This window comes from Simochromis diagramma, unplaced genomic scaffold, assembly GCF_900408965.1.
Source record: "Simochromis diagramma unplaced genomic scaffold, fSimDia1.1 OVJJ01000061.1, whole genome shotgun sequence".
NCBI lineage: Eukaryota > Metazoa > Chordata > Actinopteri > Cichliformes > Cichlidae > Simochromis > Simochromis diagramma.
In genome coordinates this window covers 3,235,504-3,263,085 of record NW_024386945.1, presented here as the reverse complement: position 1 = coordinate 3,263,085, position 27,582 = coordinate 3,235,504, and the positions used below count along the sequence as shown (strand labels likewise).

General features: G+C 40.7%; 1 protein-coding gene across 1 annotated transcript; it reads right to left on the bottom strand.

The window, feature by feature from the left end:
• Positions 1-1,373: 1,373 nt before the first annotated feature.
• LOC120737344 (inactive dipeptidyl peptidase 10) lies at positions 1,374-27,163 on the bottom strand. The gene is made up of 25 exons (XM_040037983.1): positions 26,537-27,163; positions 20,982-21,096; positions 19,553-19,648; positions 19,279-19,373; positions 17,673-17,744; positions 13,738-13,790; positions 13,062-13,143; positions 12,478-12,598; positions 12,244-12,398; positions 11,859-11,956; positions 11,567-11,690; positions 9,204-9,245; positions 9,019-9,123; positions 8,303-8,394; positions 7,436-7,483; positions 5,338-5,456; positions 5,198-5,245; positions 4,799-4,897; positions 4,457-4,523; positions 4,126-4,320; positions 3,972-4,026; positions 3,778-3,877; positions 3,611-3,669; positions 2,794-2,866; positions 1,374-2,695 (listed from the first exon to the last, which is right to left on the bottom strand). The coding sequence occupies exons 1-25, from the start codon at positions 26,786-26,788 to the stop codon at positions 2,478-2,480; spliced, it is 2,583 nt and encodes an 860-aa protein (XP_039893917.1). The 5' UTR covers positions 26,789-27,163; the 3' UTR covers positions 1,374-2,477.
• Between the last annotated feature and the right edge of the window lie 419 nt (positions 27,164-27,582).

Here is a 27,582-nt window from a genome sequence, read left to right as displayed (position 1 = left end):
ACTTAACATTTAAGTCTTCACAATGTTAATAAGTGGTATTCAGATAAAAGGACAACAGCAACATAGTGTGATTTTTCTCATTTGACTGCCTCCTTTAAAGGCTCCCACATCTACCTATAGCTACCCCAACCCTAGCATTGTGCTATGTCCTCCTTTTACCCATGAGTCTCCTCTGTGGTATTCTTCATTTCCTCCTTCCTGGGAGCTCCATCTTCAACATCCTTTATCCACTGTACCCAGCATTCCTCCTCTACAGGTGTATAAAAAATAATCTCAACCTTGCCTCTCAAATTTGTCTCCAAACTACTTTACCTGAGCTGTCCTGTTTACTCTTGCTGCTATTCTTCTGTCACAAATCATCCCGACACTCATCTCCAACTGCTCCATCCTGCCTGCACTTCTCTTCACCCATCTCATGCACAGTCTGTTGTTCTGGGTGGTTGACCCAAGTTATTTAAACTCATCTAGCTTCACTTCCTGCTCTTTGCATCTTTAAATTTCAATCTGTTACCCTCCCATTCATGCACACCTATACTGTCATGTTTATACTGGCTTTCATTCTTCTTCTCTTCAGGGCATACCTCCACCTCTCCAGGCTCTCTTCCACCTGCTCACTACTCTCAAGGCAGATCACAGTGTCGTCTTTGAACATCATAATTCAAACACCCTTCCTGCTTCCATCCTTCCCACTTCATCCTTCCTGACCTCATCTGTCAACCTATCCAACACCACTGCAAACAAAAAGCCAATCCTTGAAGTAATCCCACCCCACCCCACCTTAAACTATCTATCACTCCTGCTACATACCTCACCACTGTCTCGCTGTCTTCATGTGTTCTTCACCACCCTCAAATGCTTCTTTCCCACTATTGACTTCCAGATGCAGTACCATAGTCCCTGTCTGTCATATACTTACTCCAGATTCACAAAAGCACTCCTTCTGACCTCCTCTATTCTTCTCTAGCAACAATCTGAGATCAACCATGTCATCTGTACTGTTCTTTCTCTGCATGAAGCCATACTGCTGCTCACTAATCGTCACCTCTCTTCTAAATCTAGCCTTCTCATGTCTTCATGGTGTAGCTCATCAGCTTTATCCCTCTGCAGTTAATACTTTACAATACACTACACTACCCATGTTCTTTAAACTCTATAACAGTAGCTATTCTCATTTCCTCCAGGATCCTCTCACTCCCTAACATTAGAAATACTCCACATGATACTAAACAATCTGGTTAAAAGGTCCACTGCTCTCTCCTAGTCTTCTTCCATACCCCCCACATGTGTGTAATCTGGAACAACCTGCTTTCCACTCTTCATCCCCTTTATCGCTGCCCTTACTTCCTCATTACTAGCAAAGAAAGAAAAATGTATTTTCACTGTAAAATGGGAAACTTTATTTTCAAGGATTTATGGGGAAAGGAATAGCTGGTTGTCTACAATCAATGGCATTCTTTTCATACCAACTGCATGCATGGTTGACAGACTGATGGTCAGGCCCAGCATCTGTGGACTGTGACATAATGGCTCAACAGTTTGTTTCAAGGAATAATTTAACTGTGCAATACACAAGAAATGGTTAAAATGTATCAAAACAGAAATGTACTGCACTTCCAAATACAGTACACAGGCCTACAGTTGTTTTCATTCTTAAACTGGAGCATTTAGTATAAATACGCTCAGCCTCAAAGTCATTCATAATCACAAAATGCAAACAAAACTAGTGGATAAAGTCCACAAAATGTATTTGGCACACTAAAAATGATCCTTATCTTAGTTTATTTAAGCCGGGAACACACTACATAAAAAAAGAACTTGAAATAACTGATTTTGCAGTGACACCTCAAATACTGTGCAGAGTATGCATAGCTCAGTGACCAGTGGTGACAGCTTGTGTTGTAACTTAACTTTTGTGATGCAGACATCTTGCATCACAGCTGTCCCAAATATTTGGTTTTGTAAGACTCGACTCGTTCAGATGGGGTGATTTTAAGCCTTTTAACGGCATTTTATGCAAATCACTAAACATGCAAGGCTGATTCATCTCTTACACTGAGTTTCCTTTAAAGTGCGTCGTGTATTCCCGGCTGTTGGCAGATTTTGCCTTTGCAGGCAAGATTTAAAATCAGCAAAACACCCAAAATGCAATGTAAACTAATCCACATCATGCAGCCATTACGACATGCATGTTTTAAAATCTTTGTAAACTCTCAGCAGAATCATTAGCTGTCTAGTAGTCCACATCTTCTAAAGTGAATTTTGTAAACAAATAGGGCCTCAAACATACATTAAAACAGCAGGAACTGTGCAACACATTATACAGTACATCAATGTTTCCAGAAGTTATAAGAGGTGATCTGATGCGGTTGGTCCCCACTCCTGTGCTCTTGCGCCTGATATCCGACTCAAGGTAATGCATTAGATGGCATACAATCCTTAGAGTGTCCCTTCAGAAGAAAGAAAGGGGAACGCTGGGCTCAGTCATCTTCTTCCTCCTCATCCTCTATGGAATCTAGGAGGGGCCTGTGCTTCAAGCAGGTCTGGAGGTAGTTCACCACTGTCCGCTGGAAGTGTTTGATGCTGCGGGGCTCTCTCAGGATGTGGCCTTCATCTGGGTACAGCTGCAGAGAGTAGTTGGCCTCCACCTTTACCAGACGGCTCAGGAGCTCAGCGCTGTGCTGGAAGTGTACTCTTGCTTTGGATGAATACACACAAACCCACAAATAATGTAAGGAAAATTTACCCCCCAAAAATATAGCTGTCACATTTTTCATAAAATGAACATGATCTCACCGTCTGCAGTTCCATGCAGAATGAGGAAGTTCTCATCTTTCAGCTTGTTAACCTCCTCCAGCATGGAGGCAGTCTGAAAAGATTACAAAAGGGGATGAGATATTGGGTACACCTAAGCGAAATAATAGCAGTCTATCACACTGGCTCCGCAGTAAATCCCTCCTTGACAAAAAAACTTTCAATGTTTAGTATTGGTTTAACTCTCTACCCCTTGAAAGTAGACTAGAAGTAACCCTTAAACGACCTAAGCTCTTTTCTGAACCGAACAATCAGTTTCTGGGTTTCTGTCATATTTCAGGGTTGCTTACATAGCAAAATTACTGTGTCTATATGAGAAGTAAGTGAGGGTGGTCTTGACGGCTATCTTTGAAAAAAAAAAAAACAAACAGTAAAAACTAATGTAATGGTCATCAAATCATGTATTTATTGATACATATCATATACTGAAATGTCAAAACTCATAATTAAGGTTACTGGTGAGGTCGTTAAATGTCGTCTTAATAGGGTAAAAAGTTAAAGGGTGGTTATTCAACTTTGAAATCTTCCATGAGGCTGTGGTTTTTTGTTCAGGACAATTCTATCATCAATGTATTTATAATATTTCGCACCATTCATAAATCAGTGAGGGAACACAGTACAATTCAACAGCTCTGCAAACTAAAGTCTCCAAAATGACCATAAATTGTTATTAACAACTTGGTAAAATGGTTTAGTTATTAGTGATTAACTTGCAATCAACTTCAAGTTATCTCTTAACCTATCAAAACACACTGAGACACCTGAATGTCTCAGTTCTAGACTAACTTTAGAGTCTCACCAAGTAAGCATGTTCCTCCTTTGCAGGAAGTCCTAGGTACCTCTCCGAGAATGCAGCACCTTCAAACAGTAGACAATTTTTTCTCTGATAAATTAACAGCCTCTGAGCTGTGACACAATTTTCGTAGCCTGGTTACATGAATAGTTAATGACAAGATCTCTGCTCACTGTAAAGCCTGAAGTCAGTTATTGGTGCCACAGCAGCTGAGCACTGGAAGAGCTTATCTGTTGCTGCCAACATCTTGAGAGTTAAATAACCACCAAATGCCTGTATTGAGAAAATGAAACGTGTTAACATCAATTATATCTGCGACGAGTTTCATCCAAAGGAAATAAATGTCTAAAATGAAAAGTGCCATAACCTTTCCATAGAGGGCCATCCGGCGATCGTCTATATAAGGCAGCTGCATTAACAAGCTGCGGAAACAACGTAAAAGACCTTTAGTTTTTCAATTACCAAGATTTATTTTTATATTTAATCTATAAATGCTTCTGTTTTAGCATAACTGGACTGACTCTATAACTGCCAGATAATCTTTGACTCTCATTGAGCCAAGTTTGCGCGGATCCACAGCAGTGGTCTTCTGTCCACGGCCAACCCCGCTCCTGCCATCCACCCGGGCCAAGGCCACATTGTGCATGCTGGAGAAGACCTGAGGCCAGTCGAGGGCAAACTCCTCCGTTACAGACTGACTGCCAGGAATGCCATCTCTGAACAACAAGAGGAATAAGATCAGCAAGTGTGGCGAAATCTGTTAGTCTCGGACGAGCGATCAAAAGATTAGGGGTCACAGGTTGCAAAACAAATGGCAGCTGACATTTATCAAGCTTGTTTAATGATACTTACACAATGATGAGGAGAGGGTGCAGGTTGGCCTCATACCCCTGAGGCAGAGATAGCTTCAGGTGCAGATCTACAGAAAGGAAATGGGGCTTGAAGAAACACATTTGTCTGCAGATATTTTTTTAGTTACTAATTACATCCCAACCGAAGGACATTTTTACTATCACTCACAACCAATTAAAACGAAATTACTGCTTTGGTCAATACTTAACTACAGTTGTCCCTTCCAGGCTGAGATTCTTGTTCTGCCAGTGCTCCATTGTTTCTAATGATATTAACTGATTGCTTAAGTATACTTCTTCAAACAGAGTTTAACAAATAAGTGCAGTGGTGTCTTTGCGGTACCATGGTTATCTGCTGAGAGTGTCCTGAACAGAGTCTCAGGGAGTCGTTTGTCCTCCAGAGCTTTAGACAGACGGCTGTTATCTTCCAAGACGACATACCCTGTGGAGATTAAAAGACAAACAAACCCCCCCCCGCCAATACTGTCTTAATGTTTTTCCCCCATCAAGACAGGCGCAGCGTGCCACCTGGTTCCATATCATCTTCACATAAATGGCTCTAACTGAGAGCCACAAGCAGAGGGCAGTGTTCACAAGCATGACAGTAATGGATTTACACTTAGGCTCTGCTTGAATGTATTGCTCTCTGTAGGCTGTCTGGGGAAACTGCAGACAACCGTTGTGTATGTGTATATGTGTGTATTACTTTACCATTACTGAGACAAGAAGATCTAACACTCACTGGAGGGTTCCTTTGTATTGTGAACCGTCACTTTAGGGATTCCCGGGCCTGTGGATTTTTCAAATTGACATTATAAAACCAACTGTCTGAGCAATGCAAGCCTGTATGTGTATAAATATGCACGTGCGTGGGTGATTTACCCAAACAGTAGAGTGTAAAGTGGGTTTGATTGGGGCTGAAAACGGCTTTATAGAAACGGCATCCATCTATGAGGTTACAGGTAATGCACTGGCGCTGAAACACTCCATCTAAGTCCACGCTTTGAAAAAAAGAGAAGAGATTATTGATCACACTTCAAAAGAACAGGAAAGTCTAAAGCAGTTTGATTTGCTCCAGGAGTGGGACAAATGACTGGGGCAATATAAAGGAAAATGTCAATGTCAAGAGACAGACTGTTCACAGAGTTGACTTTTCAGAAACAAATGGGGTTCAATAAGGTTAGACGTAAAAGTCGTTATACAGATTGCTCTGTTAGGCAGTGTTGAGTCTCTAAATGTCTCTCCACCACAGTGCTTACAAATTTCATACAGTATTAATCATAGACAAAGTTTAAGCAAGCCATCTTCCCTTCTCTATAATGGTGAAGCATTTCCCCAAGCCCGAAGGTATGTAAGCTCATAAAAAAGATATGAAAGCTAGGAGGCTGATGAGGGAACAGACAAGTGGTTTACCATAGGTGAGATCATCTGTCTTAAATGACTCTGGCCCAAACAGCTGGTGTGGCTCATATACAGCTGATGCAAAAATGTGCAGCTACTCTTTCTTAGCTTTATTTGATAATTTTATAGAAACATTAATGACCCCCACATGATATCCTGCTAACATTCCCACTAAACATCGCACCACTTTCTTTGGTTTTAAGTAAAGTATCTTGACAGCTATTGCCCGGATTGTGATAAAGTTGGCTTAGACATTTATGTTGCATTTGAGATAAATTAAAATTACTTTGGTCATCCTCTAATTTCTCATTTAGCAACATCCTGAGGCAAAAATAAAAAATTAAGTCTGTCACGGTTTACGGCCAAGTTCCCAGAGCATTAATGACATTTCCACCAGCCTCAGCTGCACTTTGTGTTATCTTCTAATTAGCAAATGTTAGCAAATAAGAACAGCCTCACAGAGCTGCTAACAGAACAGCAGACTATAGGTCTAATTATATGTTAGAACAAGTAATGTTAATAAGCTAAATATCTAATTACCCTGACAACTGCCACAATGTTGCACAAAATCTGCATCAGGTCAGTGTCTATGACAAGCAATTTTAACACTTAAGTGACCTTTTTGTAGTTTCATTTTATGTATCAATAACTGCATTTCTCCTAATGCAACGTTTAATCTTGAAGGTTCCACAATAACATGACTTGCTATAGCAATATAAAGTACTGTAAAGTAACTTTTATATTTTTGGCTGTATTTTCGACATCCTGAATTAACATTCTGGACCTAGACATAGAAAAACAGGTCTTTGGTCAAGAGTCAGGTACTTATTTTTAAGCACTTTGAAAAACAACAGAAGTTGACCAATATGCCCTCCAGCTGAAAGAGCAACAGCGATGAATAATAAGAAAAAAGTAAAAGGTCTGATGGGAGTTAAAAGATCAGAGAGGTTAGGAGGTGCTAATTCATACAGTGATTTTACAAACAGGCAATAAAATCTTTACATCAATACTAAGATCACCTGTGAGGAAATGCAGAGAGGTGAATATAGATAATACGTCTTAATTAAATATGCATTTTTTAGGTGACTGCAAAGACTAGCTGCCACGTACATAAAGAATTATACAGCCAGTGTGAAATGAATGAGGGAACCACCTTCTTAAAGTCAGAGAAGGAAATGAAGCTAAGAAAATGATTCTGACAACTGATAAGTTTATTTTCATTAAATGAAAATTTTTTTTTTTGCAAAGGATTAATGGTAGCCAAGGTCACCACAAGGCATGAGACAACAAACAATGTTAAAAGCAGGTTATTCAAAACAGCCAGAAGTGAGGCTGCGAAATTTTAGTTGGTTTTGGAGTACATCTCTAATTAGTAGTTGAGCTGAGAACTACTCTTTGTGTTTTTGGAGTGGTTTTTAATCTTTCATTCATCTTTCAATGGTTTCAAACATCACTTTAAACAGAGGCTCCGTATCAAGGTCTGCCTACCCTTTGGGTCCCTGGGCCTTTACCCCCATTCAAACCATTATATATCATAATCCATTACAAACCATAATTACAATTTCAGATCAAACATTACCTGTAAAGGTGTCTGCTCTGTCTAGATTCCTCTGTGCTCAGGAAATAGCTGAGGAGGACAAAAACAAATCATAGTTATAGCACGTTACTCACAGTATAGTCCTAGCACTGCAGATAACATCTGAGAGCCCCTACTTCATCCTAATTATTCCAGATATCAATAATTCATGACAAAAATCTATTTACAGCTATTTACATACTCCAGCATGTAATAAAAAAATCAGCCATATTTATTTTCTAAGGCAGAATTAGAAATGATGATTTTTCTCACAGTACAGTATTTCTCATGCTTACCATCCACTCCTGTATAAATGTAATCATAGGATTGTACACTTGTGTCAAACGTAAGTAGAACACTGTAAGTCAGAACTACTTGTCTTCAGGCACAAAGCAGCTACCTGGGGGCTTTGAGACTGAAAATAACTGCCTTTCTTTGCTTGTCTGCCATGCTCACACCTCAGTCAATCAGTTCATGTGGGGTTTCTGGCCCCAGCAGGATAAAGACAGATTTAAGCAATAATCTGCTCTGGTCCAGTCTAAGTAATCCTTTACGCTCTTCAGATTCAATGCAATGCCTTCCAAAGTCAGAGTTAAAGCTGTTTCCTTTGGGGTATTTAACCGAGATCAATCCTACATGTTAAAATGGCATTTTAGTTATTTTTAATTACAATCACGTGTGTTTGGCCTGATAAAAGAGCCTGCTCCCCAGAGGTTGACACATCTAGAACTTATTCTCAGCTCACAGAGCATAATTATGGCCAGTGTTCGACTCTACTATACCCGCTGTCACTTGTGTGTTCATGGTAAGAAGCAGAGCACTGATAAAGCCTTATTCGCCCCAGCACCACACACTGTGGCTCACACATACATTTTTCCAGCCTTCTCGTCTAGGGCGCAGAGCACGGTGACGTCCCAGCTCCCTGATGTCAAGAAGCGAGGAGGGACAGAGGGGATGGCAGGCTGCGTTAGACAGAGACACAGAGATAAAGAAGTAGACACCTTTGCTGACTAAAAATAGGCAGAAGGATACAGAAAGAATGCGCCAGAAGACGACAACAAACACGAAGAAAGGGTCATGAAGTTCAGTCGAAGAAACTGACACAGAGGGAGGTGCAGGCAGAGTACTTATAATTATTACGTTTTTTGGGGGAACTAAAGTTAAAGAGATATAGGAGAGAAACCTCAGAATATGAGCCCAAAAACTACAAAGGTGTTAACTTTGAAAAGATAATTTTCTCCTGCATAGTTTATGTTTCTTATAAAGCATCATTAAACATGTTTAATTACCCTGCTCAAGATGAATGAGCTGTAAAATGGAAATAAACTGCAAAGATAAAAACAGCGAAGGACCAAGAAAATATTAATCTGCAAAATCACTCCGGGGATAAAGACTCAATTGTTTGTATAATTAGGGGGGAAATAAATGCAATCAAATAGCTTTGCCTGTGAAAGAAAGGGAGGAGACGGTGAGAAAAACACACTTTAGCTTCTATGCTGAAGAGATTAGCAATCACAGTGGGGGCGTTTATGTGACCTCCCCCAAATGTTAACAACAGCTTATTTTAAAAACCTCCCAAAACTGACCTGGGCTGCAAGACCAGCAATGTGGCGAAACTCTCCACGAGCACCTTGTTTTGCTGGCAGGATGGTATAGAAAACAGAGCCGTCTGCTGAAAACAGTGGCACATCCTGCCAAGGAAAGGACACAGTCAAAAGAGAGACAGAAGAAGAGGAGTGAACACATTTCATAGGACAAAAGAACAACATACCTGTCGCTGGTTTTGCATTATGTCCATGGCCATCTTGTGTTTCTGTGAATTTTAATTTCAGATAAGGTAGAAAAACATTAGTTATATGAGTTATAAAGTGCTTTATACCAATAAAAGTGAACTAAAGCAAATGAAAATAGCGTAAAAATAGAAATTGTTGTGGGTTAGGGTTCAGCTTTTATTCTTTAGACTTTTTAATTGAATAGAGTTACCCGAGGCTCTCAGTGTATTAGAGATAGATAATAGTAGAGGAGAGGGCAGTAAACACTGAACAAATATGGATTACATTCTTTCAACTTTTCTCTAATGTTTACTGTTTTTTCTTTAGCCTTCAGGATTAGTCAATTCTGTTAATGTGTTTTTATTATTGGGCTCCAGTACAGCGTGCTTTAGCGCAACCTCTGATAACACATCGTCTGACTGTCACACACAAGTCATTCTAGCTCCCTTTCCTCTTCCTTTAAGCCAGCTTTCTTTTGATTGCTTGCCCCTCACAAACACAGGGTCTGAACTGTATGGGCGGGGCTTTTGTGCTCACACAGAAAAAAAACTTCGAGAAACCAAGCATTTAGAGCACTCTAGTACGTCAGGATTTGGCTTCCAGGGCTATGCAAAAGTCTTGAGCCACCCCTCAATTCCTCATATTTTTCTGGGAAAATGGGAAATAGATGCAGCAATGTACTGAAACATGCAAACATAAATAGAAATACAGCATATATGTCAAAAACATAATTTGTTCTGGTATTGAATGGTGGATCAAAATCTGTACTTTTCTGTGTTCATAATTCAGTTTCGATAAGATCTCCAACACCCCTGGCTGAAGTGCAGCCCAAAACCATGACAGAGCCTTCATTGTGTTTTATAGCTGCAGACAGTCACTGTTTGATCTCTCACATGACCCCTTCTATACATACTGATGACAATACAAACCAAACATTTTGAATTTGTCTTCATCAGTCCACAACATGTTTTACTCCCAAAGCTTAACATTTTACGCTAGGTGACAAATCGTCAATATATTACGCTTCTGGCCACCCAACACGTCCCTGGATTACGAGACTGGAAAAATGAGGAAACATGAGAACCGCTTGGAATGAATCTACACATTTACGTTTGTTTTACTTAAATGGCTTTGGGAAACACTATCTAACATCGTTAAAGTGCTGTTTAAGGTTAGGGATAAGGTTATGGTAAGGGCTGGAATACATGGCTGGAACGTATATTACCGCGGGAGTGTCATTCTACTGGATTACATCCATAACTCGGCGCGTAGCCTGAGAACGCGGACGGACACCTTTCACGTTCCTCAGGAACACCACGGGACGTGACAAATCATCATTATATTACACCTTGGGAGTGAGTCCCATTTCTTCTATAACTATCAGACTGTAGTGATGATGATTTGAACCAAAATTTTCAAAATCAAATCCACTGGTTGTAACTTGACAAACCTCAGACTTTTTCCTCTTTTTCTGTTTCCTTTCCTTAAAAAAAACTCTTGACAGCCACCCTTCCACTGAAACCATTTCTGATGAAGCTTCAGTGAACAGTAGATGGATGAACTGAAGGGCCAGATGGATCTCTTAAGTCCTGTGTCAGGAGTTTGCTGGATTTTTCCCCACAATTTCCTAAGTACATGACTTTCTGTTCATCTTCTGTAGATGGGAAATGAGAACAAATTGTGCTTCTCGGGACAGGCTGCTAGTAGGAAAGTCCCCAGAGATACAAGTAAATTTGTTTATTTGCTAAGTTGTCTGCTATGTGTAGACACAGCAGTGGTTCATCCCTTGAATTAGATGCCGCTTTTATGCTCGAATGATTCATCGTTCTGTGTTACTTGCCTTAACAAACAAACAGAGATTCTTCTGAAAACGGTCAGGTACAAGGATCGAACGGAAAACGAGGGAAAAAGCCGCCAATGTCCAAAGAAAAACTTTAAAAGACATTACTTTGAAAACCTGGAGAACTCTTGCTCAAAACCTCTTCAAAAAGTTACAAGCGAGTCTGGCGCCTTGGAAGCAAAATGAGGCCTCGCTTAACATTTTTTCACAGTACTGTATATATGACAAGAAGGAAATATTAAAATAGGTCCCCTTTAATATAATATTTTGGAATATTGAAGTGAGATCTGTGAGGATTTATAGAAGAGCAGCAGGACTAAAATACTGCAGTACATCACTGAAAATCCTTCTCATGCAGCAAATGACCTTAAATATTAATCCAGTCAGTGGAGATTTGGGAGCTTAAGGAAATCAATCTTAACTCCCAACACTGTGTAAATGAAGCAAAAAATTCTATTACAGCTGTATATTGCATCAGAAGGTGCTCAGATTACTAATGTGGAACAAGTGATGACCGCTCACCTCTGAGCATGCCCCTGTGGTAGCCTCGCAAACACAGAGCACAGATTGGTTCTGTGCACGATTCAGCCAACGAACTGCGAGCCGGGTGCTGCTGATCCAAGTCACCATGGATATGTAGTTGTCTCTGAAGAAAAAAAAAAAGGATACATGAAGAAAGTATTAGAAAGTGGTGCAAAGAAACTGAAAGAAAAAGAAAAACAAGCAAGAAAACTTTGGACACGTGTAATAATTTCAGGTGTGCTTTGAATCCTTTAAGGCTTATTCTGTTTCTGCATTTACGAAGGTGTGCTACCTGGCTCTGAGGGAGTCCGGAGGCATCATTTCCAGAGTGTGAGCTGGACCATACAGATTCACCACAAACAGACTGACTGATGGGATACTTGAGCCAGCCTGTGAAGAAAAAAAAACCCCAGATCATATAAACTTAAAAAATATGAAATGAATGCTCTTTATAAAAGCAAATCTTTTTAGTCATGCAAACAGCAAGAGACCAACTGCACTACTTGTCAGTCCGCTATTTTGGTTCAGGCTGAGGCACAGCTGCTTCAGAAAGACCCTTTGTTTTTCCCTTTATAGTTTATTTTATAGTTTTGCGAACTCAACTTCAAATGATGAAACAGTGGCATTTTTCTAAACTGCCTACACTTGGTGACTGCAAAGTGCTTAGCTGTTTTCACCTTAGGGTAAGGGAAGAGCACATTGGAGGGGTAGAGACCACCTAAGAAATGAGGTATTTCCATCACAGGTGTAACAGAGTTGTTGATGCTGAGGTATGCAAGGCGGGCACCATCCACAGACCACCAGTGGGCGGCATATTGTAGCAGCACCTCCTCTGTTTTGGAAGAAAGAACTATTGTAATATCAAAGTAAAAGTATGAATCTGGAGAGTCAGCAGGTGAACTACATTTTACCTTCATAAGTCCAGTCAGAGAGGCCGTTCACCACGTATTGCTCCTGGTCAGTGGATGTAAGACGCAGGGGTTCGCTGGTCACACTCGGTTTGTAGTAGATATCTCCGTCAAACACAAAGGCCTGGCATGAGCAGCACAGACAAAAAGCACCGCCAATCCATTATCAAAGACAGCAAGGTTGCAGACTTCATTGCTGGCTCCATGATTCGAGAAGCGGACACCCTCCAAGAATGAATGAATCATTGGCTAGCACACACACGGGTGGGAGCCAATACATCTTCACTTGCCAGTTAATAAGCTGCAGATGAGCACTGACATAGCAGCAAAAGCCAATTACATTGCAGGTCAGGTAGATGAATTATATATGTATTATGAGCACAAAACCCCATTACAGTGCGACAGCCACTTCAGGTGGAGTTCATTGTATAAGATATTGTACCTTTGACGTTATGATGAATAAAATTATGTCAAATGGAGGATGCATTCAGCATTATTATGGATTTGAAAGGGTGATAAACACTTTCCATCCTACTGACAGTTTTAATTGATGCAAATGACAACACATGAGTAAGGCCCTCACTTACCAGCTGGTTCCCCTGAGGTCCCCAGGAAGCGTACTGTAATGCTGCCTTCTGCCCCTCTGGAGGGCTGAGTTCAAGCAGATCCCTGAAACACACACAAAAACTCAAACATAAGCCCTCCATTAGGGAACACTCTCCTCTTTGAAGCCATCCAAGGTCCATCCAAGCCCTGCCCTTGAGGGAGCTACTGCACTGTGAGAACAAAGGGGCAAGATGCAGAGAGGGAAAATGAAACAGAGAACGGGACTGATTCATGCAAGAGTGCAACATTTCTTTTTCTATATTTCTAGCCACAATTTTTTTTTTATTTCCTTAGGACAGGCAAACATTTTTCTCCAAGGCATACTCGGGCAATATTGCAGGTCCTCCAGAAATCCTTTTCAGAATAACTCCTTAGAATTTCAAGGGATCACCCACAGCTACCAAAGAGGTTTTTTTCCCAGAGATAATGCTGAATATGATTCTCAGGCAGTGAAATCTGAAGTACAATACAAACCTTATAGAGCCTGGAAAGAACACTGACAAATGAATGGACGTCTGAAAGAAACATGAAATACTGATTCAAATGAAACACGCTTTGGGGAAAGTTTTTTTTTTTTTTCCAATCTGCAGGTCTGCTTGCATTGGTAACGCTCATGCCCAGTGCAGCCCATGCATTAGCAGTGATGATTCCACCTACCCATTAGCCACACTGTAGATAGCATAGGAGGCAGTGAAGGACTGAGAGAACACCTGAAAAAGGTAGAGGATATCATGCACAAAGGTGTGCTGCACATAGATGAAAACACATACTTTAGTGCTCACACATGCACCTGAGCATGTACAATTAAGGTTAAATGCAAATGAGACAAATATTATGACAAAAAAATTTACAGTTAAGCATAAGCAACAAGGAGCTGTGTTTGCATCATCTAAGTGCTTCTGAAATCACTGCAAAGACTGAGTCGAGTGGCTTATTACCTGGCAAAAAGGAGCAGCATAATTTTATTCTAAAATTACAAAGGTAAAGGTTTAGTGAGCCTATAAATATTTCACTGATAATAGTTATATTTAATATTATTCTTTCACCTAACCTAGAATGGAAGTGGAAAATTGCTTCGTGCTGTAAGTATTTGCATATGCAATCATTTTTAGTAGATGGTATTTTAACACTCCCCTACTTTTTATTGAGCCAATCACATCTTTACGTCTTAGTGATATGGACTTAATTTGCAGGAGTCGTTAAACTACTGGCAGCAATTTCATCCATATTACATCATAACTGAGATCTCAAGTGAATAAGAGAAAGTTGGAACTTCAAGACTGAGCAAAAGAGACAACACCAAAGACATGGCATGTGAAAGAAAAGCACAAAAAACGAAGACAGACATTCCCATTAAACAGCATCGTTAAAGTTAATATCCTTCACACTGAGCTCTATAGTGGCTGGCAGCTGTGTCGCAAACCTTAGAAAAGCATCAGAAGCTCTGAATAATTGAATTAACACGTGTGTGAACAGATTTGTGCATGTAAGTGTGTCTCTTAACTGCAACTGATCAAAGCAATAGCTAATGAATTCAAGGCAAAATATTGATTTGCACACCTCTTTTTTTAAGCAAAGAGTTGGAAGCAGCATTTGCCCACTGGTCACTAAGGGCCCCAGCCACCTGGAAAACCAATCCCTAAAGAAATTAAATGTCACATCCTCTATACAACACATTTAGTAGTGAAATTGGATTCCCCCCCCCCCTTCTTCAGTGCTGTCTGTTGTTAGAAAATGCATGAATGGAGTGACACAGCGCTAAAGCTGCAGGGATAAAGGAGTGGAAATAAATTTTAAGGCTATCTAAATGAAATCGAAATCTGATTGTAGCATAACGGCTGCGCATGAGGGGCTATGCATTAGATGGAGCAGAAAAAGAGCTGTTCACAACACAAAACAGGAGCAAGAAAAGGAAGAGGATAACATGAAGTGGTGGACACAAAAGGGAAAGTGAGGGAAGAAGATAGAGCGAAAGAAGCCGCGACAGGACGTTAAAGGGGGGTATCAGTCTTCAAGACCAAAGGGGGCAGCACTGCCGTCAGCACCATACCAAATCAGCTATTTGTGATTTGTTTAGAAACCAAAAAGATTCTGCTTGTGATTTAACATCACTGGCAGATTCTGTGTTATTGTGTGTTTGTGTGATAAATAGAAAGAGAGAGTGAGAGCATCTGTCATAAAGAGGCAGAGTGAATTCTAATGTGGTTGCCAGTAACATATCATAAATCCTCCAGATCGCGCTGCCTGTCAGCCTCCCTTTTACTACCCACCCCCTCCATGCTGCCAAATAGGGGGGTATGGGCACAACACATGATTACATTCTCAGAAGATATTGCTGGATAATGTGACAAAGACTGCGTATAGAGATTACAGCACCCTTTGCAGGAGCACAGTTATTAGAGGCTTTTGTACAACGTAAAACTCACAATGCGGAGATAATAGCATCCTTCCTTCTCAACATTGTTCCTGCCTCACATGCATTACTTAGCAGCCCCACAATGCGCTGCCTTTGATACAAGCACCCATCAGGGTTTGCTGCAGAGTGCAGACCCAACTCCCTTTGCTTTTTATTTGTCTCGAAACTACACTGTCTTGGCAGGCACCGGTTCATTTGCCTCCGCTCATCAATCCTGGTAACCTCCACCGCCGCTGAACTACTTCAACATCACTCATTTGAAAATATGTACGTCCTCTCTTTTTTGCCTTTCTGCTCTCACACACACAGAAAAGAAACTCTTAAGGCAAACCTCTTTAATTCAAATAAGCTTTAAGAAAATATATTTTCCTGTAGGAAACCTGCTTTCTCTTGTTCCTATGTGTGGAAAAATTCCCTAACTGACTTATGCACATACTCTCTTATCAAAATCCATTTATTTTCACTCACGGGGCACAACTCTCCCCTAAAGCCTCTAGAGGTAGTACAAAATCCAAAGAAGCCTTTTAACTTTACACATAGCCTGCACACACATTTCTCTCTCTACTACAGCTCTCTCCTTCTAGTATCTCGGACATTTTTGGGTATTCTTTCTGACTAATTTCAACTGGGCATTGTATCTAAGGTCAAGCGATGCATATCCCATTTGCAAACTCCTCCATCGTTACTGCCTTTCCCCACTGCTTTCTGTGTTTTTTCCTCTCATTCCCTACCACTCTCTGCTCTTCTGAACGGCAAAGCCGCTGCCTGGCGCAAACTGCTTCAGTCAGCACAAATCCCCCCAGAGATAGACAGAAAAAAGTGAGTGAGAGTGAGGAAGATGAAGCAGGAGAAAGAAGGAGGCAGCCACAGAAAAGAGGAGCATGGAGGAGGAATAGCCCCCGCGCACACTGACAATATGCCAGCCATGCTAACACAGAAATTCATTTCTAAATAAACAAACGATTCCAGGTGCCATGCCCATTGTCTCTGATTTCTTCGAGTATGCGCACACTCTGAGCATACAGATTAGACAGGACATTTCCTGCTGATATCAAAGGAAGTATGCTAATGACATAGAGTACGATCAACCAAAGCAACCCACAATCTGGGCACGGATCTGAGCCCTTTCTCTATAGAAATGTGTGAAAGCTGATTGAATCCCCACTAACCGCTCAATAATTTAGTTAGAATGGATGCACTGTGTTTGTGATGATGCTGTAACACAGCAACAGGCTCATTCGTTCCCCCCACACAGAGAAAATATGATACGCAGTGATTAGAGCAAAAGCAGGTCTCTAAAGGAAACCCAGAGAAATGGAAAAGGCTGTGAGGTTGAATAAAGAAGAGACCGAGAAAGCATAAAAATCTGTTTAAAGATTGTTAATAAAAACTCAGGGAAATGTGCTGAGAGCCTTCATTTCCTCCTAATTCTGTTTTCTTGCCTCATCGATTACTTGCACATTACACAACTTGCCTTCCCTTTGAAGAAAGATTCACCTATTTATTAACCATGAGGGCATTTAGAGAGCGAGGTGGCTGGTGGGGGGTGGAGACACAGAGCTACGCGGTGTTAAAAGTAAAGTGAGCAAAAGATCTGTGTTTTGTCCACCCCAGCGCTGATCTGAAACCACCTGCAATCGAGATTCTCGTCAGATTCTCATTAAAATCCCCCCCCGAACAGGCAGAGGTGATTTCATTACTGCAGCTCCAACTTCACCTCTTCATCTCCTTGATCTCCCCATCCCCCATTTGCACTTGTGTGCTAAACTCTTCACGGCAATCACATTCAAAGCTTTCCTCAACTCCCTGCACGTCGTGCCATCAGCCAGTTTAAATATTCAGCCCCTCATATGTTAACCCAGTCATCGAGCAAGTGGTGTTATGGAGCTGAAGATTGCTGCAGTTGCATAAATGAGCTCACTCACACGCTCTTTTCTCCTCACACTCCTTCTGTTCTTGCTCTTCTCCTCGTTTTTTCATTGAGGCTCTGATCAGGATGCATGTCACAATTGTTTTGCTTGTCACTAGTGGCCTGTCAGACATATGGTGGTCTGTGAGTCATAACAGCTTGTCTTTGATACTAGTGGATAATTCATGACCCTGGATAATTTCTGGATAAGATTGATGATTCTTTCTGGGGAAGTCTGAGCCCACTTGTCATTCAAAGGCAACTTACCGGTCGAATGTTATATGCCAAGAGGACAAACCTCTTGTCTGCAGACACTTGGAACTGAGTAGTGGTCAGGTCCTACAGAAAAAAAGACAACAACGCTTTATTAGAAAATCTTCTTTTTCATTCCAAAATGTTTTAGAATATTTAGTATGATAATTCCACTTTTAACTGCCTTCTATCATTTCAAATAAAGCCTGTGACTGTTATTCTCTGATGTCGAGTTTTTCCTCAAGAATCATGTCTGTCTTGTACTTTCTATAGCTGCTTTACTGGAAACATAAGCAGCCCATTATTATGATGCCAATGATGCATTTATAATTTTGTGATTTCTGCACATCTTGCAAATGCCACATAAAGTCACAGAGAAAAGAATATGATGTAAATAACGTGGAAATAATGTGTATTTCCAAGTGACATTGAATAAACTGAGCCACACACACACATTAAACTTAATAACCGTCATATATCCTGTAATTTTTGTTTCCTCTGTTATGTGCGGGGTCTCCAGCCTTTCATGTATCCAGAACAAAGCCAAAGACCATCAAATATAAATTACTGCCGACAGAATATCAGTCTTCTTTTCACTATTGTGGTATTCACTAAAGCAAAGATTTCTTCAGTCCTTTTATTCAGTGTGTAACAAGACATACACAGAAAACTCACAAATAACCAAAACTACTGTTTGTTCTTCAGTGCTATAAAAAAACGACATAGCTTCAAACATTAATCTACTGTTCTCCTTCACATTTCGACAGTTTTAATGTTTTATATTCTAGTTTAAACCAAGTAGCTGTGGGATGATTATAGTTTAGTTTAAAATTCTCGAGGACATTTTCTAGCTAAAACTCCATGTCACACTAATTCCTTCTTCAGATTACTGACTTCCTCCATAATTCATGACTTAATTAAAAATCCCTCTTACAAGCCAGTTTTGTGTCATGAGAACATGTGCCATGTGTTTAAGGCTTGTGGTGATCTAGCTTTTGCTTCCCATGTTTCTGCTTTCATTAAAATCTTCATTCACTCGTTCTTCATTGTCTCTTATACAGGTACGAAACTCTTGGAAATAAAGTTTTACTGATTTAATGTGAATTTTTTATCTTAAGGATAGACACTATATTTAGGTGGATCTGTCTCAGCGATTCATTTATTTAAGGAAATCCTGTATACTTCTTCATACCAAAAAAAATATCTTTTTCTGGAATTGGAAACAGCAGCAAAGATGAAAAAACGCTCTATCCCAAAACCGAGGAGTGACTTCTCAACCTGACAACACAGCCCTGCTTTAAGCTCCTCGGCAATGACCCACATAAGTCTGTCAGTGTCGTGCAGAGGCGGCGTTCAAAATGATGCCCCTGCTTGGGAAATTCTCTTTGAAGGCTTGTATTGAGGGCTCACAGAGCAGCCAGATTGGGGGGGGAAATTAGACGATGCTGTCACTCTTCCAAATCTTTTTTTGTCTGAAGTGTGGGATGTGGAGCAGTGGGAAATACAGCATACTCCTCTTAATCTGTCTATTTGGGCATCAGTGTGCCCAGGCCTCTGTGGATATGATCAATTGTGTATACTGAAATCTATTCTCTAAAAGTTTAGTGTTCCTGTTACTCACCAGGGAGCTGTTGTCCAGCAAAGTTGTGGTTAAGTTGCTGGTGAGGCTGAACGACAGGACATGTCCCTCTCTGGTGCGAAGAGCAACTTCGTTTTCTAAAAAAGGTTGAGTTCACAGAAGAAGGTCTTGTGCTATTAGAATGAAAGAACAGAACCAGTGGCTGCTGCTGCAAACCAGTGGCTCAGTCGTAGGTGACCTCATTAAAGAGGCGTCAGACTGTTATGAGGACTTTATCAGCGAAGAGTGATTTGTGAGTGAGAATATGGATCCTTACCATTCAGCCATGCCACACAGGGGTTATGAATCTTAAACTCTTCACTCTCGAGGTCCTCCATCGTGAGATGGGAGCGAAGTAACAAGTGAGACTCGTCTTTAAAAGCAAAGAGACAGCGATAACTAGCACATCAAAAACTCTCCTTTGTTTACAGAAATGCAAAGTCTGAGGCTTTTCGCAACTTGGCCTACATTCCTGCTTCATCTTGGATTCATATTTTGCATTCTCAAAGTTACTGTTATTACTTTGCAACACTCAGTGGAATATTTTTCTATAATGTAAAGATGTGGGGGGGGGGGGGGGATACCACTGCGAGCTTGCCTAAAATTATCAGTAGTAAAACAGACATCTCAGTTCTTTAAAGGGACTCAGTATGGCATCAAGCACAGTACAGCTACAGGAGCATTGGTGCATTTAATATTTGTACGTGTCATTACCATATTATGAGCACAGGGCAGATGTCTCATTACCACAAGTCTCAGTTATGGAGCCATGTTGCTATTTAAATTTAATAATAATTCTCCTCTCTTGAAGAAGAACATTAAGAGTTTCATGAGACTCCAGAGCTGTCCACGCAGAACTGTCAGTAGCCCAAAGAAGCCACCTCACTCAGTCATTGAATTCAGTATCTGAGTGTGTGAACTAATCTATTATTAACCATCACAAAGTCGGACTTTTAAATCATAGCACGGTGCTTTAAGGGATATTTTGGCATTTGAGTCAACTCATTTTATGATTTCCCATTAAACATTTTCCACGTTATTAAATACCTACCACTACTAAAATGCAATTTACAACAACGCCCTTTTCCTTTTTTTGGACTCCTTGGATCTGAATTTATATTCACTGAGCAGCCTTGGGGGAACCACTAACCTGGCCTGACAATAACAATCTACCAGCAGCTCTAATTAACAGAATATATCCTGTTTGTTTAATCTTTACTGAATCTAAAATGTGAACCCAAGAAGTCACTTTTGGAGGTTTTTACGTTCTCTCTAGTGTGGCTGTATAGCTTCCTGAATTTGTCCTTGGTTGCCTGGCAACTGCTCAGGGCCAAGAAATTGTCACCTAGATTAAAATCCCATAAACGGTTGTATTTACACTGTGTTTTTTTGTCAGGATTAAACAAACAGGAGAGACAGCGTTAATTAGTGAGCTTTAGAGGTGCTGGTAGCAGGATGCTGTTACTTCTGGAAAGAAGGGAGCTGGTTCCCTCTGTTTCCAGTCTTTATGCAACTAAGCTAAGCTGCCTGGCTGCTGGCCTCATATATTCCCTGCCCTACTATAGAGTTATGAGGAGTGTATGCAATCAGCACTGCATTAGAGGTTCTTCAGTGCTCCTTAAAACATCTCCTCTCTGCTATGATACTTTTACTTTCCCCAACATCTTTCCAACTATTTTAACCATTTACTTTGTCCACATTCTTACCAGGTGTGAGGAGGATGACGGAGAGAATGACCAGAGACATAACAGCCAGGATCACCACCATGGCGATCCCTATGCCCTTCCAGTTCCTCGGAGGACCATCTGTACTGCCCAGGTCCTTATGTTGAAGAGTACACAAACACACAAACATTGTGATGAATGCGAGAACAGCTGAGGAGGAGGACATTAGTGCTGCTTCATTTCCACAGTCACAGAAATTTCTCCCCGACAGGCTCAGGGGGCTAAGACCAGCCTTCAGCATCGTAGGGCTCTCACTGAATTACACCAATTTTCCATATGAGAACAGCACAAAATTGCTGCATATGAGAGATATGTCTTTAATTGCGGCACCAATTTTAGCCACGCCGTAATTTTTTTTATTTTTTATCTCTGCTTCATTTCACCTGTTACATGACTGATGGGCCATGTGGTACAGCTAAAACAGAGGGGGATGAGTTAAAGAGTTGTTGAGAAATGTGTTGTTCTTGTGTGCATTTACAGAAAAAAAAGCTATCTCATACTTCACCTCCAAAGAGCTGCTTTGTGTGTCGGGGTTTAAACAACAGCACTGGATGAAGTTGTTAAAAAGGCAATAAAAGGAAGAAGAAGATAATATGATGAGCAACAAACAACAAGCAATTACCAAGAGAAAAAAATGTCAAACTTTAGATTCTAGTCCTCGTGTACCCTCCGAATGCAATCAGGGGAAACTGATAGAATGAGCCTGCATCAGTATCAGTCACAATTAAACACAATTGTGTGTCATTCCCAGGCTGTGCCCTGCTCCCCTCATAATGAGTTGCTGGCACTGCTGGAACCACGCGCCTGCTGGAGTGTGAAAGTTCAGTCACAAAGCAGCCATAAAACTCAGGCTTCATTATTTCTGTTCACCCCTTTGACTTGGCCCTCAAAACCTCGCTGGTCCTGATCACTTTCCACCAGGCCGTCAAGAGGAGGGCAGCGGAAGAAGGGCATATGGGGTGCACTGGTCAACAGATTGCTGCTCTTCCGTGCTCCCTGCATGACACCAGATGCCCCAGTTCTGTGCCATACTATCCTTGACATCAGCCTTTAATATCTTAGCACTTTCTATCCCCTACACATGTGCCCTTACCTCTCTTCACTGTCTGATTTAAAGCCCCCGATACTTTTTCTATTAAAGTGCTGAAAACTGACGATGTACTTACATAGCTGGAGTTAAAATGTCTGGAAAAACTCATTTCCATGTGTGTTTCTTTATGGGTCCAACTGCATCAAAAGTTTAGTTCTGAGACACATTTTTTACCACTTTCTAAAACATTACATGTTTTCACACTCAGGGCCTGCCAGCACAAAACTCCTGCCAAGGTCTCATCTTTAATAGATCTGCTCGGCTGCAGTATCGTAACATGTTCAAAATTAAAACCAGTTACACCTGAAGGGACAACTTGTAAGCGATGTTTGAACTTTCTGTGCAGGCCAGAGCTAGAAGATTGATGTCGAAGGCTGTGTATCTCCTGGCTGGTCTAACACGGTTTTATCACATTCTCCTGCCCTCTTGGTTAACAATTGCTCCCCAGTCTGCTTCTGTTAGATAAAAAAAAACCTATAGTATGTGAAGACTTTGGTAGAGTACAGGTAATGAATCATATTGCACAGTTAGCACTTTTGGCTAAAAGTTTGAAAAACTGCTATTAAAAAAATTGAAGGTCCATAACAAAACAGTGGATATGCTGTAAAATGCAGTCATTATTAAGCATAAAATAAAACTGCATTGTTATTTCAGTCAAAACAGGCATTTTCAACTAAAGTCTTCACTTAACTGATACCACTACACTTGCACGTCCTTTCTCTCTTTATATGAGCAATATGAGACCTGGAACATCTGCCTAATGAGATGCACAGCTCTTATTATTCTCCTGAGCACAGACATTAAGCTATACTTCCAATTAAAGTCGCGCTGTTGTTAAGGCAGACAGGGAGAATCCCAGATTTCAGTATATAAGGAGTTTTGTCACGCTTGTAAATGAGGTACGGAGCAGACAGACTGAGCAGAATCCCCAGAGTGAACATTGGCGAAGCTGCTAGTGCCTACTGGCTGCTGGTCACAAAGCATGTGGGAACCTAATGCAGCACAAACTGCTGTCACAGTCGAACAGATGACAAGCTGTATGACAGACCAGGTTTATCTCAGTCAGCACCCTGACGGACAAGCAAAAATATCTCCATGTGGGTTTTCTGCTGAGCCAAACCACAACTGAATCACACATAGACAGTCTTTTTATTCAGCCTGCGTGATCCCACACGAGCTGGAGTGGAATCCGGGATGTGGTGTCAGTCAAACACCAGAGGGTGCAAGATTGCAAATCAAAGGCAATACCTCAGTGGATAACTCATCCTGAAGGCATCCCCGTGAGAGGAGTTTTGGCGAACCACGCAGAACTGAATTTGAAGAGAGAGAGAGGTCTTACATTTGCCAGCAGAGCCACAGGCTTTTCATTCAGCCAAATCATAGAATCAATAATGTGTACAAGGTCCAATGGGAAACAATTAACAGTGGGAATACAGCCACTGAGAAAACTTTTAGATAGACACTCTTCGTTAAACACTGTTTACTGTAATATATGACAGCTCCTAGTGGAAGAACCTCACAAAAACTAAGCCTGTTTTGTGCCTTCTACCATTTTGACTAAGAATTTACACTAAATAGAAGCAATTGTTTATTTACCTGCACACAAACAAACTGGCCCCCTTTCCTCAATGAAGCGCACACAAAATCAGACAATTTGAACTGTATTGATCGAGTTTGCACCTACAAAAGCAAGTCACGCCAAACACAATTACTCAGTCTGCACAGCCATGCACCACAACTGGGTTGCGCAGAATCCAGGCGGCGCTCAGAATTCATAAATTAGGCTCAGGAGACCTCCTTAACTCCATCTTCTGTGTCTTTGAGGCATCCAACAATAAATCACATGCAGGGGAATGAGGAAACCAATGCAGGCTGTTCAGGGATTCTGCTTGCAGATTTGCATACCTCCGGGCACCCACCCTACTCCACCCCATCCCTTAATACTGGCCAGTAATGTTTATTGCACACAAAACATTGGAGAAGGCATCAACGAAATATCTACCAACATATAAAAGGGAGAGATGTATTGGCAGTCACATACAGCCCTCGATATAAACAAAAGCTTCCTGATTTTAAGGATTCACAATAACAGGTTGCAAGGGACATCTGCAGATAACCCACATATGCATTATCTTGTCAATATTTCCCCTTCCCTTCATTAAAAATGAAAGTCATCATTAGAGCAGACTGCTAACTTTAGCATAGTTTGAATAAATGGCAACCAAACTGCTGTAGTAATGACATCAAGACTGATCCGTATCTAAGGCTGTCTTTCATGAACTTCAGTGCTCTAACTCACTGCACCAGAATTATGATTTCTAGTTTCTTATCCCCCCCCCCCAAAAAACCACAAAAAAAACCAGTAGGTGGTAGGACACCATATGGAACAGGGCAGTTCTTTTTGCCCTCGAGGCTATTACCAGACAATGCAGCAAAAGCCTTAGTGAAATGAAAGGCTGCTTTAGCCTCTACTGCTGCAAGGCTGCCCTGTCTTCTTTTCATGCTCCCCATCACACGCACGAAAATTACTGTACAAAAGGTGGCTGTACAAGGGAGCTTTTCCTCAGCGTGTCCAGCCACTCAAAGTGGCCAAGCTCCTGCCTTAGGAAATAAGCAGCATCAGTAGAAACACATGTGGGAGAGCTACGGGTGAGATATAGAGTTACAGTACAAATAAAAAAAACGAACATGCCATTTTTTAGCAAGCTCTAAAGGGATACCAGCAAATGATATAAACGTAATAGGTTCAGTGTAAGAGCTCCCAGTGTCATGCTGGCACTTAACCAGCGTTAAGGATAAAAAATATTGCTGTCACTGCTAGTTGCATTCCTTAATGACAGGGATTTACTGAACCACAAACAAAGCGCTGTGTTTTTCTGACACAAATATGCTTTATTTTGTTGATGATTGTCACATTAAGTGGAATCCACAATCCACTTTGTACATTCTCTATCTAATATTTTGACACACCAACACACGACACAAGTCATTTTCACTTTTTTCTTTTCTGGTCCAAAGGCCAAGAGACAGGTGGTGCCTCGTGAGGCTGTAGATTGCAGTCTTGTAATACTAGGCTTTATATAGTGTCAATAGTATTTGAACTTCGCTGACTTGAGACAGGTGAGAGTCTATAACCCAGTGAAGCAGCAACAAACCCTCTTATTGAAAATGAACAAATATTATTGTCTCATTAATTGCTTCGCATATTGATTGGAGACTGCACTGAGATGCTGTGTCACTTGCAGCTAATGGAATATTTATAAGCCTCACAGCCGTTTGTGGCCCTCTGAAAGAGACAAAAGTGCAGAAGGATTATAATAAAAGATTCTTTTAGACTATGATTTCATTAATACTTCCTCTCATCAGCCTGTAAGTAAAAGACTTAAATATTAGTGTGTCACTTAATGCCAGACATCTCCGTGATCTGTATCACAAATAGGCTACGTACTAATTAGATATAATTAGACTACTCAATCTAGTCTCTTGAACACTTTCACCTTCAGGGTAGCCCTGTTCTAATGACCACTTGATTGAAACCCTTTCCCAAGAAGAGTGACAGTTTGACCTGTTCATTATTTGACTTGCCAAGATTTGAAAATGGACTCTGCTGAAGAGAAACAAAAAGCAGCCAATATAAATTCCTGAATAATTCAAGATTTATTTTTTAATTTAAGGGTTAAATTCAGAGTTTACAAATGATGCCACCTAACGTATGTGTATTTTCAATTTTACATTAAACCATTTATAATGCAACCACACTTACACACCATCGGTGAATGAAAGGCAGAAATGAATCTTGCAGATCACATCCTGTGCAATAACATTTCATGTAAATGCATATCAGTGAGCTCACAAGTTGTTTAGAGGCAAAACTGTCTACTCATGAAAATACATGAATGTTACATTTGAATAGGGAATCTGTATGGAATCAGAATTACAGATATTATGGAGTATGTGCCATAACTAGCAAGGGTTTAAAGTGTAAAAAGAAGATATTGGCTCATAATGTTTGCTCATTGACAACACATCTATGCAGCAGAGGGCTGATCAATCATACAGCGCAGCCTGCCTCTTTATCACTGTGCAGGTCCACGCTGGAGGGGACAGTCTCTTAGAACAAATTCTCACGTCTGACTGTTGGAGGAATGGGCATTGTTTCTGGTGCAGATATTTTGCTGAAAAAGTCTGCATGGGACAGAAAGACAATGTAGGAGTGACAACGACCGGACGTTAGCCCAGCCTGCACCGCAGTGCACAGAGTCAAGCCTGTCCAGGTGATGGATATTAACGAAGAAAAGTGTGAACGGGCGAAAAGGCAAAAACACCAATTCCTCACTGCACATCACAAAACACCCCCTTCTCTCACACACATACACGTGCTCTGAATCTAAAAAGAAAGAAAAAAGAAAAAAAAGTGCGGACAAAACAAAAGAAAATGCACACATACCAGATCCGTGGTCATATTTTGTTGAGTTGTTGCAATCATTGTTATCCGCTGCAAGCTCTGCTCTGCCTCTGTAGCCTCAAAACTCGCCGAGCTGCTGCACTGTTGTCTTGCGGAGCCTTTTCTGTATCCTCTGCTTCTTGCAAGTTTGTCCTCGGTGGGCTGGTGGTCCCCCTCCCCACACTCAACCAACCCACTCCCTCTAAACGTCTCTCTCCGCCTCAGTTTCTCTCTGGTTGGGTGCCTTTCGTTCATTCACTCATCTGTTTTTAGGCTATTAATCATGATAAAACATTGTTGGGCATGTAAATACAACCGTAGGCGACTCCAGCTGTTCAGCTTTTCCAGTCCCCCTTTAAAATGCGTAATTATAAAACAATAAAACATGTTGGAGGTGATATAAGCCAGATTAACGTAAAAGCACAGGTAAAGGTTAGTGCCATAATTTAATAGCGTGACTATTGCCTCTATAAGTAAATTAAAGCGCAGTGAACGCCTATTTTAATATAAGGAGAACCACAATAGGCAAGGACCTTTCTATAGACACATTTAGCCCATCTGTCATGACTTAACTAGCTCATACACAATTATGAATATAATATGGCCAGAGAAGAATAGTATTGCTTTAAAAGTATGATTGGAAAAGTTAAAAGTTAAGGATGTGTGTTTTAGGGGGTCGAACAGAGCACATTTATTATGGAAAAAGTGAAACTATTTGCACTCCTGTCGAATAGAAACATACCCATATTATAAGGTGAAGATAGTTATTTTTATAGGTTTATTTAAAAAAAATTCAATAATAAATTATGCATAAAAATTAATAAACACAGTCTAAGCGAAAGCCCTTTGGGACGTTATGCTCTAAAAACATTAAAATATATAATTAATTTCAAGCAAAGCAATAATCAAAAATTGACACGGAAGAGTTTGATATACAGTGTAAAATTCTTAGCTGCCCTGCTGTGATCCTGGTTGTGCAGAAGGGTTCGTCCTGTTAAAAGGGAGTTGTTGTTTTTTTTTCTTTAAAGTGCTTGCACAAATTGGGCTGC